Below are 16,829 nucleotides of genomic sequence, written 5' to 3'. Positions count from 1 at the left end.
ATGAAATCATCCAAAAACACTGAGGAGAGTTTGAAAGTTCTGAACCCCAAAATAAGATTTGGACCCCCGAACTTCATACACCTCCGTGTTCAGCGAACTCTCCCCTTCGAGGGGACATATGCTGTGTCCTGGTTCAAAGCGTGGTTCTTGTGCCAGCTGCTCCAAAGTGAGGCACCCTCAGGACAATCATACAGGCAGATACTGGGGCCAAGCTGTACCCCAAAAGAATCTTTGGACCACACTGAAGGACTTATCCCCATGCTCTGGGGACTATCCCCTGCAAGATGACATGCAGTGGAGCCCGGTTCAAACACTGGTTCCAGAGCCACAGGCTTCCATTTCAGATGCACGCAAGAATCCTGTATTAAAAAAAAAAAAGAGATTTGAAAAAGGAACTGGTTTGACTGTTTGCCCACTACATCCCGGAATAAGGTTTGGACTGCCACATGTCATACACCTCCATGTTCAGTGAAATCTCCCCATCGAGGAGACGTATTCTGTGTCCTGGTCCAAAGCGTGGTTCTTGTGCCAGCTGCTCCAAAGTGAGGTGCCCCAAGGGAAGTCACACAGGCAGACAGTGGGGCCTGGCCGCACCCCAAAGCAATCTTTGAACCACCCCAACTGAAACATCCCCACACTCTGGAGACTGTCTCCTGCAAGATGACATACAGTGATGCCCGGACCAAATACTGGTTCTGGCGCCACAAGCTTTTATTCAGAGTGCCTTCCAAAGGCCTGTATTTCAAAGAAGATTTGAATAAGAAAGTGCCCTCTGTACCCAAAATGAGCTTTAGACCTACAAACTTCATACACCCGCATGTTCAGTGGACTTTCCCCTTCGAGGGAATGTATGCCATGTACTGGTCCAAAGCACAACTCTTGTGCCAGCTTCTCCAAAGTGCGGTGCCCCAGGAAAATCACACAGGCAGACACTGGAGCCAAGCTGCACCCCAAAACAATCTTTGGACCACCCCAACTGACACATCCCCATGTTCCGGAGACTGTCCCCTGCAAGATGACATAGAGTGATGCCTGGTCCAAACACTGGTTCTGGCGCCACGAGCTTCTATTCGGAGTGCCTCTCAAAGGCCTGTATTTCAAAGAAGTCTTCCTGTGTGACTGCCCTGGGGGCACCACACTTTGGAGAAGCTGGCACAAGAACAGTGCTTTGGACCAGTACATGGCATATGTTGACTCAAAGGGGAGAGTCCGCTGACAATGGGAGTGTATGGCATATGGTGGTCTAATCTTTATTTTGGGTACAGGGGGCACTTCCTTATTAAAATCTTCTTTGTAATACAGGCCTCTGTGCGGCACTCCAAATACAAGCTCGTGGTGCCAGAGTCGATGTTTGGACCGGGCATCACTCTATGTCATCTTGCAGGGGACAGTCTCCAGAACATGGGGATGTGTCTGTTGGGGTGGTCCAAAGATTGTTTTGGGGTGCAGCTTGGCTCCAGTGTCTGCCTGTGTGATTTTCCTGGGGCACCGCACTTCAGAGAACGTTAGTTTTTTCCCACCATAGAGAACAATGGAGGGGATGAGGGCAACCTGTTTGGGGGACCGTACAATTGAACTCCCTGGTACAATGTTCTTGAAACGTGGTGGGTATCTTGGGGAGAGGCTCCAGCAGCTACCCTGTGATGCTGGAGCCTCTCCCTCAAGCCACCTCCCTTCCAGCCCCCTAGAGTATACCCTATGTTTTCGCCATTGACTTCAATGGCCCATAGGATATAATGGGGCCGAAATTGACATTCGGCTGGTGGAAAGACTCCCTGATCAGCTCCTACTGCTGAAATCAACTCGTGGGAGTCTTTCTACCACCTGAAATTGATTCTGCCCGATTCGGCCGCCAGCCCAGGATGGAGCCTGTGGGGCTGCTGACAGGTGGGGAAGTTGTGGGGCCTTGGTAGGAAGTCGGGGGGGGGGCAGACCCCAGAATGCTTCAATGTAGCTACGGGCCTGTCCCTAATTCTGGACTTCAGGATCAGGTGAATATCACCCTAATTTAAAACCAGCCCCCTTCTTGTCACTATCGATCACCTCTCTGTTTCTTAGCTCTGTGTTTGTTGATCTGTTGTTATTATTTTGTGTGAGTGAGTTGTATGAACGTTGCATTTATTCACAATAAAACTCCATTTATTAAATCAAAAGATCTCTGCTTCCTTCCACTCTTGCAATCTTACCCTCATATACATAGAGTATCAAAGAACCCTTATACACATGTACTGCCGTGCATGTCTGCAATCAGACCCAGGCAATCTGTGTAACAGACAAACAAGGATAAAATTGGGAAAAGCCATGTATGCCATGCTGACACAGAAGGATCAATTTGATATTTAAAAATTGGCCAGAAAGCAGAGTCAGGAGTAAGAACATGGAGCAACATGAGCATGTCTGGGGATGAGTGGAAAAATCTGGAAAATCAGAGACAGAATTTTGCACGTAATAGGAGAAAACTGAGAGAATTTAGTGGTTTCTGGTCAAAGACTGGTACAGAGTTTGGATTTTGCAGCTAGCTTCGACCATGTAAGATACTGGGTGGCTGGTAACCCTACTGCAGGATCTTTGGAAGAAGGTTTGTGTAATGTATTCATCCCCGACCGTGCGCGACTAGGTCGCCATGCGGTTGGGTGAAGCAGCCGAGCTTCGGTCATGAGAACAAAGGGTCAAGCGGATCCTAACCCGCACCTATCGGAGGGCTAGGCTCCCAGCCGAGGATCTATGGAACTCTCGGCCACTGTAAAATAGCCAATCACTGGTGTGGGGGTGTGTTTAGGGTGTAGAACTGGAGCACATATAAACCGGCCTGCGAGCTGGTTAAGGTTGTCTTATTCTGAATGAAGTAAAGGTATGCTGAGCTGAAATCACTCTCCGTCTGCATACTTTTCAGTTTGTATAAAAATGTATGAACTTATTTCAAGTTCATAAACCGGCCTGCGAGCTGGTTAAGGTTGTCTTATTCTGAATGAAGTAAAGGTATGCTGAGCTGAAATCACTCTCCGTCTGCATACTTTTCAGTTTGTATAAAAATGTATGAACTTATTTCAAGCTCATCACCTGTGATGAGTTGTAATCAGGGCTGCCAGTTCTCCACTGGCCAGCAGCAAAGGATGTGGGGTCAGATCCAGGTTGGGAAGCTCCTGGAGATTTGGGAATGGAGCGCGGGGAGGACACGGACCTCAGTGGGGTACAATGCCAGAGAGTCCACCCCTCCAACCCATCTATTTTTTGCAGGAGAACTGTTCTCTGAAGTCTGGAGATGAGCTGAAGTCTGGAGATGAGCTGAAGGCTGGAATCACCTCCTGGCAAGCAAGCAGAGACTCTGAGCAGATATTGTTTTCCCCACCCAAGCAATTCACAAGTTGCATATCTGAAACATTCTTAACCCAACCATCAGCTAAAAGAGGAAGAGTTGGTGAGCCAAAGTTGAAATACACTATTTAAAGATTTAAAACTACCAAAACCCAGCAAATTAATTAAGGTTTCAGCTAGTAAAAATTCTGCTGTGATTGTCACTGATTGATATTATTTTTAAATATATTTTTTAAACTCTGTTGTGTGACAGGGACTTTAGGCAATTTGTTTGTAAATTATCTCTATATTGCAGACCTGATTAAGTAAGCTCTGACTCAAAAGCTTATGCTAGAATAAAATTTTCTGGTCTTTAAGATCCTATTCAACTGGACTCCTGTTTTAATTTCCCAGCCTGGAGTTGGGAACACTTGAGAGATTCATGTAGAGTTCAGGAGAAGGCAGCCCTCATCAGCCAGCCAGGGCGAAGGCAGGGCCGCTTGCATGGGCAAACAATGGATACAGAGAACTGGACACAGAAGATGCGCTCCCTCTAGTATGTAACTCCTGACATCTTATCCCAATCCTTTACACAATTAAGGGGAAATGTCTTTTCTAAGCTTAAATAATAGTGAGACAGGGAAATTTACCTCAGAAGGCGCATGCTTTCTCAGCGGCCAGTTCCTCTCCTTTCCTAATCTTTTCACACATAAATTTCCTTTAGTTAACCATGATTACTTTCACTGTTATTTGGGATTTAAAAGTGGTTCCAAGGATTAGCCTTTGTGAACTGCTGCTCAGTTTCAGTTTACATTGTCATTTGCTACTATGTTTTATGATTACCATTGTATGTTAAATTGATGACAAAATTATTAAAATAATTAACGTGATCCAATATCGCATATATAGAAAAGTCTCAGACTTGCCAGGAATGTCAGCTTTCTTAAGTAGGCAACCCCGTGTTGCTCAAAGGGCCCTTTTGTGAATATGAGTCAAGTCTGACCTGGCCCAAATTCATGGCAGAAGGGTGAGTGAAGCCGTTCACCTGCAGCAAACTGGGGGTTGACTCTGGTTGCACAGAACTTAGATCCTCATCTAGCCTTCTGGGTGCTGGGAGGTGATGCCTTCACTGTCCCCTCTGTCTCGTGGTGCTTCATTCTCTAAAACCTGGCTGTAGGACCACAGTTTTACTTCATCATTGATCTACCACACCTCAGGTTATATTTTTACAACTCAGTTGTTTCACCTATTTTCAGCAGCTTTGGATTCAGCATCTGCCTAAAGGCATTGTCTGCCAAATTCCACATAGATCAACAGAATTCAGAATCTGAACCTATCCATTTGGTCATATGAATTGGCCCAGAGTCCCTTTCTTTCTACATGGCAGCCATGCATTTGCAGCTTGGTTTATGTACACCAGTATAATCTCAGCCATGGAGCTGGTAGCTGATGTGACCATTGATGTGTCATTTGGTATCACTGGTATTGGTGCATCTTTTGTTATTACTAGTATGGATGTTATAGATCTTCCCACTACAGAAGTTGGAACCAGAGCCAGACAGCCTCCACAAACTGGATAATTTAATAGAAAACATAGCATACAAGCCGGGTTTTTCCATGTAATTATATACAAATGCCAGAGTGAGAGTGCAAGGGGAAGAAACCTCTCAGGAAGAAATTCGCTGTACCTTCATTCCACAAAGCCTCTTCTTCAGCTGGCGTATATTTCTTCCTCTCCATTTCTTCATCCTGAAAAATTGCCCCGCTTTGCTAGAGGCTCAAAGCACCAGGGGACACTTTTGGAATACTGGAAGTGTTCATAGCAGCATCCTTTCTCCAAACATTCATCAGCGGTGATGCCAGAATACCCACATTGAACCCTGTCTCTTGGTGCCATGGCACACTGCTTAAGAGGCCCTTAAAACAAAAGAGAGTCAGAAAAGCAAAAGCACAGTCTGGATTGGGTAGTCATGCCTCTACAATAGTGAGCTAAAGAGCTTTTTAAATATTATGCTACTGTGGATAAGGCCTCATTTTGGGGATGAATTTGAATTTCTCACCTCTACTGCTTTGACCTCAGCTCCCCATTTAGCTTCACTTGCCACTAGGGTGACTCAAACCCATCACTGTATCTAATATTTCCCCATATGTTCCCCCACAGGCACTACGGTCGGGTGCGAAACATCTCCTGGCAATACCAGGCCTGAAGGAGGCCAGGTTGGCCATTACCAGGGCCAGGGTTTTTTTGGTGGTGGCTCCTACCTGGTGGAACGAGCTCCTGGAGGAGATCAGGGCCCTGCGGGACCTAATGCAGTTCCGCAGGGCCTGCAAGACGGAGCTCTTCCGCCAGGTGTTTGAGTAGGAGCCGCCACTACGGTACCATCATTACCTAGCCCTGGAACAAAGAACGCCGGCATTGTCCGGAACAGAGGACACTGAGCTGGTAGAGCAGCAGTAAGTTCGTCATCTTTGTGGAAGATAAATTGGAATATCTGGAGCACTTTATATACGTAATTTTGTAATGTTGTATAATGTTTTAAATGGTTTTTAAAATGTTTTTATGTGTGGGCGTATGCGCTGACGTTGGGGGCGTGGCTGAGCTCGTCGGAGGGGAAAACCATATGGTTTTCCCCTCCGACGAGCTCAGCCACGCCCCCAACGTCAGCACGTCGCCCGTCACTTCCGGCTCCCTGGGTGTGCAAAGGCAGAGTGAGAGGTCTAGTAGGTGATGACGTCATACTGGTATAAACATGCAAATAAGGGACCAAGATGATTGGTTCAAATGCTGATGTCAAAATGACCCAAAAATGCAGATATAGGAAAGGGCTGAAGGAGAGGCCAAAAATCAAGCCAGCCCAGTGATGAATACAATGATTTCATGACAATATATCCATTGAGACATGGCATCAAAGCAAATATTTTGCATTGCTACAGCTCATCTATCCTTCATCAGATTTATTTTGGTCAGACTGAACCTTGTGCTAGGTAGATGCTTCATGCCAAATTTCACATTCCTTGGGCAAATCATCTTGATTTTATGATGAACAGAATGGTAAAGGACTGAAAGTCACACTTTGCAAATGTTCCCACGTGACTTCCTCCAGCTATGTTTTCTTGTGGGAATTTTTGTTGACAGCTGCTTGTGAGAACAACTTACTTGCCAAAATGTTCATACAAAACCATTTATATTTGTTCATTTATACCCCACTTTTCTCCCTAATGGGAACCCAAAGTGGATTACAACATTCTCCCCTTCTCCATTTTATCTTCACAACAACCTAGTGAGGTAGGTTAGGCTGAATGTGTGTGACTGGCCAGTGGTCACCCAGTGAGCTTCCATGGTAGAATGGGTGCCACTTGGTGACGTATAGGAGCTATGCATTGCCAGGTCTGGCAATGCATAGCTTTCTTTCCATTTTGGCAGCCATAGCAGCAGTTGGAAGCTCAAAGGCTGGGGTTGTGGCTACCTCCTGTGACCTGGGTAAGTCTGGGAGATGGGCCAGGCTCAGACAGTTGAAGTGTACCCCTACTTCAATGAACTCAGAAGCATATAACTCTTCTTAAGATGGCACTGTAAGTGCCACTACATTCCATAGAAGTATTACCTATCTGCTGAGTTGTTTCACTCTGAAATCAGCCTCATAAGCAAGTCATTAATTGTGGATAACATTCTGTTTCTTTCAGCAGTGTTCAAATGAGAAGTGCCAGGTGGCTCATACCCATAAAAGTAGTCAGGCTTTGTATTGTTGGCAGTTTTATCCCCAGTGCAGGCCTTCATGAATATCTTTTAAGCTACACCAAGCTCCAGTACATCTAGCAGAATTTACTTTGCTGTCCTTGCAATCTCTGTCCCACCTTCCCTCTATTGTCTTTGTCACCGTTTTGGATTGTGTGCTGTTTTGGGCGAGGAGCTGTCTTACAAAATCCTGCTAAGTGCCATGTCAGAATAATCTCTAAATATAATTCCAGTACTCAAAAGGCCAAAACCAAGTAACACCTAATTCTATTTTTATGGGAAGAATAAATCACAGATTTCATGAATCTCACAATGCAGTTAAGGAAATAATATTATCAGTGCAGTTAACTAACAGGATATTATACTCCTTCCTGGGCCATTTATTCTCATTCCTGGTTTCTGAAAATACTTCTTGTAGTCATTGGTTATAATAACCCCATTGCCTTCCCTGCACATCTGCCTGACCTTCTTGCTTTTAGAACATATGTCTCTGCAGCAAACTTCGCTTTGGTATTACCTGTGTCAGACAGAGGGTGAAAGCACCATCGTGTACTAGCAACATATGAATTGAAACAACATCTTCTTTCTTGGCATTCCTCTGCGGTGATGCCTGGATATCCACATTCTTTTCTTGCACTCCTATCCATGACACAATGTCGGGACACTGTTCAGAAGTGTGAGCCATATTACTACCATCCATAATTTCAACAGATTTTCTATTTTTTTAACCAGTGGTAAGTATTGTAGGCAGGGCCACAGAGAAGGTAACCTGAGGCAAAACATACTCTTGGGGTCCTCCTTCTGCAGCCCACCCCCAAACACTGTTAATAGTCAACATAATGTATTTACCTACATGGGATATCTACAAAATGAAAGTATTATATAGCTTAGTATGTGGCATTTTTATTGATAATAAATTCATTATTAATTATCAGTATTGATTCACTGGATAGGCGAATAGTGTCCGTATCTGATTGTTTTAAGCGATTGCCCTGAACATCAAAGGCAAAAGGTCAGGCACCTTCTATCCTTAGGCGTTATGAACCAATACACTAGGAGTCTTCAGCCTTTTAACATTCCTGGTAAGTTTTCCAGCTTTGCACCCCCATGCCCCTGATTGTTGTTCATGAACAATAAAGATGCTTGTTATAGACTAATGCTTAGGGGAGAATTCTAATATTTTGTCATAGAACTGTGCGCTCCACTCCTATATTTTGAACCTTGGTTCACACATTATTTCTACCACATCAATAGGAGTCCTCTTCTGGTTGTTTGGAACTCAGAAGACACAGGGAACTCCTGTCCATCAAAATTCTGAACAAACAGCAGGGAAGGAAGGTTTATTGGCTTATCATAATCTGCATTTAAGGACAGGCCTGAGGTCCATTGCAGGAATTTGTTGCATTCTCTGCTCCCTTTGCTATATCAGTTTACTTGTATTAGTACTTCTGGGAGCATGATTACCTACTGCCCTGTGATTTTTTTTCTTGAATCCTTGGAAAAATCAAAGAACATCAATATAAAGCCATTACCATCAGTTACCGGAGGGTGAAAGCACTTGGGTTCATCAGAAGCCTTCCTATCATAACAGCATCCAATTCTCCGGCACCTCTTGTATGTTATACCAGGATATCCACATTCCATTCTTTCTTTGATCATTTTCTTTGCAAACTGAAGTGAAACTATGGGAACAATGGCAATAGTCTCAGCTAAGAATGACAATATCATGTTGTCCAGACCAAGATATGGCCTACTACTAGCTTAAATTTCACCCATCAAAAACTATCTGAAATAGAAAATGCCTTAGGCTGATTCATGTAGCTTCCATGATCATGTGGTTGTCACATCACATGGATCATCCCTTTCATGCTGAAATTCTCTATGTGGCTGCGTCAGATTTTTAGATGCAACAGGAGCAGGTGACAAGACAATGAGATAAATCCATGTGGAGAGTCACACTCATTAAGAGAGCCCCACCACAACTGAGGTGGAGCTGAGGCTCAGAGGTAGAGCTTGGTATACACAAGGCCCCACATTTTATCCCTACCTTCTCCAGGTGAAAGGATCACGTGATAGGTGAAAAGAAAGACCTCTACCATTGGGGAGCCACTGCCAGTAAGAGTATACAATAATGACCTTGATAGACCAATGGCCTGACTCTAAGACAGTAGCACCCATAATTGCACCACCAGTGAAATATGAATTTGGAGCAGGGAGAAGGCCATAGGAGTCAGCAATATCTTCCAGAAGCCAGATTGGAAGGAGAGACTGATGGGGATCACCTGAGCATGAAAGGAGAGATTCTGTTCTCATTGATACATTCTTATCTCTCCACCCAACCATATACTCCTGTCCCTTACACTAAGGTCCTTTGGGTATTTTTTTTTTAATTAAGAGAAGCCAGAAGTCATCTGAAAAGCCTAGCTTTCAACAATCCAATGGCCCTCCGTTTTTTAGGTGCAGAGTCTACTTGGGTGCCTTCCATTTTACTACATTATTATTATTTTTTAAAAAAAACCCTAAAGCGTTGAGGCTTTTTAAATAGTTGTGATGCAATTCTCAGAATGGGGTCCCACTGCTTTAATATGCTCCTACAGTGAGGCATACGTTCCTGGTTTGAGAAGAAAAAAGAAAAGCAGGGAGGTATCACTCTACGAGCACTCATCTTTTAAATAAACTGTAGGAATTAACAAAGCACTGGAAAAGCTTTCAAGTGGGGATCATTACTCTTTCAAAAAAATACGCTGTATTGCAAAAAAAAAAGTATTAGAAGTGGCAGTGTGGTTATTCCCCTGCGTTAAGGATACTTGGGCTGCGGTGACATGCGGCAGTTGGAGCGGAGGGGAAGGAAGGCTATTTCCTCCGGAGGAATTTGACACATAGTTGTGAGATCACACATCCCATTGAATCTGTGTGATCAGACACAACCATGGGTGAGTTGTTTTTCCCCCCCGTTTGTTACCCATGCACTTAAACGAGGAATTGAGGAATTGCAACTCTGCACTGAGGGCTCCCTATGGAGTTTGCGATGATGCGCATACTGCGAAGGGGGGGGGACCAACAAGGAATTGCAACTCTGCACTGAGGGCTCCATATGGAGTTTGTGATGATGCACATACTGCGAAAGGGGGGGGGAACAACAGCATGGAGTCGGGATGGAATGATCAGACCATCCCGATGGTATGAGAGCCTGCTTGAGCAATCAGACAGGGGAAAGTTCATCCGTGGCCCGTCACAGCCAGTTAGAGCCGGACTTTCCCTGGTGTCTTTTAACTCTGCTTCTGTGGCAGAGCAGCATGAATTGCTGGTGATTGTGGGACCTTTCCCAGATGTTGCTGTCTGATCATCTCCTTTAGATCCATCAGGCATTTGTGGCTATGTTGGATCTAAAGGTGTGTGTGATTACTTAGGAATGGGCTATCATGCTGCATAAACACATATACAGTTTCAACATGTAATGCAACAAATCCAATCTGTTTGTGTAATTTGGGCAGAGTTTCAATAAAGAACATTTTTGTTGTTGTTGCTGCTGCTATTGTTTTCTGCTTGTCATCCTCTCACTTACCTTCTTATAGTGATAGTTCTTCTCATTTGCATATTCTCTGAAATCTCAATAGATAAAAGAGAGGGTACAAGAAAACCATTGGATCTGTTAGGGTTTTTTTTTTAAGCAGCTGGAGAGGCCCATGGAATCTAGCTGTATTTTTACAAGGCTCACCCCACTAGGAACTATATTATAATTCCTTCCTAGAAAATTTTTCTTCTTGTGCCTAAAGCTGAACCTTGTGGTGGGCTTGATTTCACAGGTTCCCTTTATTCTTCAAATTACTTTTGCACCTGGTAATCTACTAATCACCTTAGCAAACAGCAAGCGTCATCTGGAAAGTTTGGGCAAAGTAGTATTAAAACACAAGTTGGGTGACTTGCTTCCCACCTTTCCCCATGCACATAGAGCAGCTTGTCAAGAATCATTACCTCTCTCTCCAGAAGGATGAAAACACCAGGGCACGCCAGGCTCTGTTGCATCAAAGCAGCATCCTTTCTCTGTGCACTGCTCTGCAGTGATGCCCTCATGACCACAGTCCTCTCTGTCTTTGACATCCTCAAGGCACTGGCATGCATCTGTTTGGAAGGAAGATACTTAAACTCCTTCCTGTTTTTCACTTGCCTTTTACCTCTTCATTCCAACTTTCTATTATGTGTACCACAAAAATGACTGGCACAATGCACATTGCAACTATTTAATTTGATAGCCTTAGGAAACATTGACTATGAACATATGGGCAGCCATACATGGCAGGAAGGCAGCATATGGCCTACCAGTCACTTGTGTAGAGTCAATAGAGAGACAGGAGTCAGCATTTTGGACTAAAGCTGGGGTGTTCAGTGATGGGTGCCTGGTCTCCAGGAAGAAGAAGCCATGGCTGAGGTCAGACTGGCAGTTTGAAGCGTGAGGGAGTCGTGGCAAAAAGAACCTGGAACAACGTGTTCTGGGTATTCCCGGTCACACTTCACCGACTCATGCGGGAGTATATCGGGGAGGAGGCACAAGGGAGCATTCGCACTGTTGGCCCGCCCCAGCGGAGGCACGGCTTTCTTTTTAGTAATCCGGAGATATGCGCTTATGCGCATAAGCGCACAAGCTATTGCGGCTTTCGGCGTTAACACCTTGTTGGTGCAGGATAAACGCGGGATGAATGCGTTCTCCAGGGTTTGCTACCACTTTCACCAGGAACTTTTTAAACTCGGGAGGGAAGCGGTACAAGACAGGTTGAGTACGGCTGGGGAACGCCTGACAGATGTGCCTGTGTGAGGCCCCTTTAATCCATTTGTGAATCGTTTCTGACAGGTGCCTATATTGGGCCAAACTGCCAGTCTGAACTCAGCCCATGTCTCTGTTCAGTTTGAATGGACTCAGAAGAGTGTAACTCTACTTAAAATTCTACCGTTGATTTGCCACCTACTGAAGCTGATAATGTTTACTGTGTGATCCTATGGAGAGTTATTTCAATCTCATTTCATTTTTGGGGGTCTGTTTATATTTGACTCTGCTTAACAGACATTATGTAGGTACCCATAAATAGTTAATATATTTGACGTTCATTCTTTACCTTGGATCGTTTAATTTATTGAGAAACAATACTTACATGGTGGATGACTTGCATTTTGGGGGCAGACAAAGCCTACCCACAGCACAGCTGCCAGGAACAAGCATGACTTGTATTCCTTTGCTATATTCAGCTTATAGACTTCAAGGACATTGATCTAAAATGGGGAAAAAAACCTTGAAACCTAAATTGCTTTAAATACTAATATTAAACTAACCTTTTTAGCCTGTCTTCCAAAAAGGTTGTGTGTGGGTTTGCAACACTGCAAATATAGTTCTTTCTCTCATGCTTGGTTAGTATTTAAACATTTTACATAGCTGGGAATGTGGCTAATACAACTTCGTCATGAGGGGGTGCTTCACTTTAAACATCTGCGGTCTTAAAAAGCATTACAGAAATCAATGCAAGCACAGTCCTTACACTGCAGGTTCCCAGGCAATGGAACCATCATCTCATACTACTGTCTGCTTCACATACAAATTAATTCATTATTTTAAATAAATTACAAAAGACAGTCCAACAAAGTTTAAAAGTTCTCTTTAAAATATTAACTACTTTCTCTATGACATCTTAATTAAATTACCAGAAAAATTTCTATTAACAGTTAAAAATAAATTGTGAGTAAGGATCTTTATAGTGGCTAGAAGAAAAAATGCTGTGATCCAACGAGAGTAATTGGTACAATCGTTGCTGGATCAGGTCCATTAGCGGATGGCTGGTTCTGCCAACCCTGGTTTGCATTGATCAGGGGGGATGGGAATAAATTCTGCCCCAGTGATCTATTTAGGGAATACATGTGCATAGACCTTTGTATACAGAAGCATGCTAGTCACTACAACTGCATGTAAGGATCTACAGAACAATCCTTTCTCCTCTTGACAGCTTACGCCTGTAAAAATACCAGCATATCCTTATTCACAAATAAACCTGTTTTTCTTCAATGTTTCCAAATAGCAAAAAAATAATAATCAATATTATTTGAAAACATGTGGCACTTACATCGAGAAACATACAGAATAAATCATATGAACCCTTGCCTTACTTGAAAAGTTGAGTTGCTGGGAATAAGGAGCTCCATTCTGGCAACCACAGACATGGATACTGGGGGAACACAGCACTTCCTGTCTCCTTCTGTCTCAATGACTCTTTGAATAATTGCTCTTAGTTCGTACATCAGAATCAAATGGCTGTGAGGTTACATAATTCTGGAGCTAAAATGGAAGCTTTAGTTTTCAAAGAACAAAGCACAAAGCACTTGTTTATATGTGACAGTGCAGGCGGCGGGCATAAGGCCAGACTTCCCAAATTATTTATGGGCTCAGCTCATTAGTTGTCCTATGACCAGATCCTGTGAGTGCAATGGGAACAAATAAAGTGCTTAAGGTGGGGCACCACTACTTCTGTGACATGTGTGAGTTAGCCCTTACTCCAAAGACGTGCTGAAATGAAATGTCCAGCCAGGATGTTGTGCTGGTCTGGCACAGCAGTGGTTCACTTTGCAGAATAACCTCATAAAATGGGATTGCAACTGGACAGCATGTTATTGCAGCAGAGACTTATCCTAGGAGTCCCGCAGTCTGTTACTGTCCAAAATGTTGGAAGGAATGGACTGTGCAATGCTGCTTAATACTAGCACAAACATTAGGACTTCAGAGGAGGGTGGTACGCTCAGTAGGGATAGATAGGGCACTTCCTGTACCTTTCTTTCATTCCACTTTGCTTCTGTCCCTTTGTTACACATATTGCTACTCTCTGGAATTCCTTCCTTCCCTCCAGTTATTGTGTACACTCTCTCTCTCTCTCTCTCTCTCTCTCTCTCTCTCTCTCTCTCTCTCTCTCTCTCTCTGTGCCCTCCATAGGGGCCGGACATGCTCTATTCAATTTCTCTTCATCCCAGTTTAAACATATAGCAAGAAACCGGTACACTATCATTCCTGTCAATGGTCCCAGTCACATGGGAGGATTTGCCCCACAAGAGGGATGGATCAGGGGAACATCAAATGGGCATGATCACACCGCAACATCTGGGAAGCGGAGCGCACCCATCCCCGATTCATCCCTTCCAGCCAAAACCACGCATCAAAAAAACCCCTAGAAAACACTACTACCTACCTGAAAATTCGCATCAAGGGCGGCCGTGGGATCGTCAGCACGCCCGTCTCTGGCAACACTTGCGCAGCAGGCTGTCTTGCTCTCCGTTCCGTGGCTTTCCCCCGGCATCTGATCATGCCGGGGAGCAACTGCGCGGTGGCTCGGGGGATCTGTCTGATCCCACCGCTGCGCGTCTTTTTTGATGCAGCTCAAAAAAGCTGCGCTTTGGCCATGTCTTTTCCCCCAGTGTGACCGGGGCCAATAAAGAGCTTTCATTCCTTTTGTAAAGTAACAAGCCTCAATGTGAACATATTCCTAATGTAGCCAGGGCATAACTCCAGCTCCACTTTCACAGAACCACAATATACTCTTTGACGGTTGCAAAATGTTGGTGTATTTTCCAGGCAGAGATCGTGAGCTGAAACACTAGCATAACATTAAGCCTAAACTACCTCAGATCTACAATCTGTCCTAAACTAGAAATGTCCACCTGAAAATGTCTGAGCTCTGCAAACTGGATAACTAAAGAAAGACCACATGTCTGAGTTGGGACAGTGAAGGGAAATCAGTGGCTTCTTGGCTCTAAAGTGCCTAGCATTTGCAGCCATGATGGTTGAATGTGGCCATTGTGGTAAGAAATTTTAGAAATATGGAAGGTTTGGGTTTAAAATGAACCAAATAGTTTATGAAATCCATATATCTGTCTCTGTTTCTTTGCTAGCAGAATAGCAAGGAGGCCTGGCCTGTTCCAAGCCCTTTGTTCTAGGCAAATCTCTTTATCAGTCACCCCGGCAAAACTTCAAAACATTCCAATCCTAGGATTTGAATCAACGAATGTTTCCCCAGGTGTGAGACTTACAATAACCAGCAATAAAAAGGGCAGCTGGTCAGGAAAGCCAGCTTGGGAAGTGACAGTCCCCAATCCAAAATGCAAACTAACTTCCTGAGAGTTCACACGCACCCCACTTTCATCTCAGCAATAGCACCAAAAGGACAGTTTATTTCCCATAATTGGGAAACACCAGGAGAAAACAATGACACTGTATTGATCCTGTGGAATGTGAACTTTTGTTGTGTAAGACCAAGGACGCAATTTCCTGCAAGACAATTTCAACTTCTAAGTGTTAATTTACAACTGTAATATCCTTTGATCATTTGAACTCCTTTGATCATTTGGTATAAATACTGGTAAAATCCAACAGATCGGGGCTGACTCTTGGTAGGAGTCAGTCCGAGAGGCCTCTCATTCTCTGCATGCCTTGGGTGGGGGGAAACTTTGCTTGCATGTTTATTTTTCTGGGTATTTACTATTAATGTTTAGGAAATAGGATTCTACTGTGTTGGCAGGCTGGCATAGCGTCTTGCTGGTCATCTTGCCAGGTAAATCTCTGAATGTTTTTCTATAATAAAGATAAGTTTCATTTTAAAAAGAGACCTTTGAATGTCTCTGCCAGTGCCTTAGTGATTTCCAAGCTTACACCTCTGCCTTTGGTAAGGAGGCATCACTCAGGAGACACACGAACTGAGGGGAGAGAGTGGATGGCACGGGTAAACACATTTTCACAGACACATGCAGCCACATACATTTTTCTCACAACAGCCATCGGTGACCCAGGCTCAAATCCTTTGTCAGCAGGGAAACTGATTGGGCTGGCTTGGACACATGAATAATTATTGTTCAGTGGCATTAAGTATCTTGGAATGGGTAGGGATGCTAACTAATAAGGAAAGCTATCAACCACAGTTTTGCCCCTTCTTTCCTGAAAGGAGATTATCAGTTCAAGGTGGCATTCTGTTTTCTGTTTTGTCTTCACAACTCCTCTATGATTTAGGTTAGGATGAGGCCCAGGATTGGCCCAGGATCGCCCAGCAGTTTTCACAGTTAAGTGAGAATTTGAACCCAGATTTTCCTAACATAATATTCTGCACACTTCACTACACACTCTGAGCACTTCACTGGAGTGATCTATAAAGCATTGAAAGTATAAGAAAAAGTGATCAATGAGCTTCCGGTCTATGGTGACACTCAGGCAGTCGTATCTCCCAGAAACTCCGGGATGTAAACTGCACACCAACGTGTGGGAGGGGGTCCATCAGGTAAAAGACTCCCAGTCAGGGGGCTTTTGAGGGGCGAAATAAATGAAGATCAGCGAGGCCGAATGGCCAACAATGAACTGTGAGTCGGGTTGAAGCGAACATGAGGATATAAAAAGAAGCTGCCCCCCCCAAAGAGTGGCGGGAAAGTGAGCGGGGGAGGGATTCCTTCCAAACGCATAGACAAAACATGAAAGGAAAGAGGGGGGAGCAGAAAAATAAGCAATTAAAACTGTTTTAAGAGACTTATCAGAGTGCAGAAAAGCATTTGGGCAAATATCAGAGATTTTAGCAACTTTCTTGAAAAGTAAACAAATCCAAAAAGATGGCGGGGAAGAAACCGGAGAAAGAGAAGCAGTTGAAAACAAAAGTAGGGGCCAGTCCTTGAATGGAGAAGGTCACTGAGCTCTCAAAACTTTTGGCTGACTCATAAGAACATAAGAACATAAGAGACGCCAATGTTGGATCAGGCCAAAGGCCCATCCAGTCCAACACTCTGTGTCACA

The 16,829-nt window shown here is 44.1% G+C and overlaps 2 protein-coding genes across 2 annotated transcripts in view; both read right to left on the bottom strand.

The window, feature by feature from the left end:
- Positions 1–4,935: 4,935 nt before the first annotated feature.
- Positions 4,936–8,758, bottom strand: LOC107117590 (putative gastrointestinal growth factor xP4). Its single transcript, XM_015419737.1, has 3 exons — positions 8,563–8,758; positions 7,548–7,694; positions 4,936–5,211 (listed from the first exon to the last, which is right to left on the bottom strand). The coding sequence occupies exons 1-3, from the start codon at positions 8,756–8,758 to the stop codon at positions 5,039–5,041; spliced, it is 516 nt and encodes a 171-aa protein (XP_015275223.1). The 3' UTR covers positions 4,936–5,038.
- Positions 8,759–9,621: 863 nt separating this feature from the next.
- LOC107117589 (putative gastrointestinal growth factor xP4) overlaps positions 9,622–16,829 on the bottom strand; it is a 32,191-nt gene continuing 24,983 nt past the window's right edge. The window contains exons 4-5 of the mRNA XM_015419736.1: positions 11,006–11,152; positions 9,622–9,641 (exon numbers count right to left, since the gene is read on the bottom strand). Of these exons, the coding sequence (XP_015275222.1) occupies positions 9,622–9,641; positions 11,006–11,152 (167 nt within the window). The remainder of the gene's footprint in view (positions 9,642–11,005; positions 11,153–16,829) is intronic.

The sequence above is a fragment of the Gekko japonicus genome, unplaced genomic scaffold (assembly GCF_001447785.1).
Source record: "Gekko japonicus isolate JY-2015 unplaced genomic scaffold, Gekko_japonicus_V1.1 scaffold1906, whole genome shotgun sequence".
Classification (NCBI taxonomy): domain Eukaryota; kingdom Metazoa; phylum Chordata; class Lepidosauria; order Squamata; family Gekkonidae; genus Gekko; species Gekko japonicus.
The sequence above is the reverse complement of the archived record's forward strand: the minus strand, read 5'-3'. Positions and strand labels throughout refer to the sequence as shown.

What these genes read in the sequence shown, in the direction of transcription:
- LOC107117590 (XM_015419737.1), bottom strand. Translation starts at nt 8,758, where the DNA reads ATGATATTGTCATTCTTAGCTGAGACTATTGCCATTGTTCCCATAGTT. An exon ending in TCACCCTCCGGTAACTGATG is followed by an intron (nt 7,695 to 8,562) that starts GTAATGGCTTTA and finishes ACTTCTGAACAG; the next exon opens with TGTCCCGACATTGTGTCATG. An exon ending in TCACCCTCTGTCTGACACAG is followed by an intron (nt 5,212 to 7,547) that starts GTAATACCAAAG and finishes TTTTGTTTTAAG; the next exon opens with GGCCTCTTAAGCAGTGTGCC.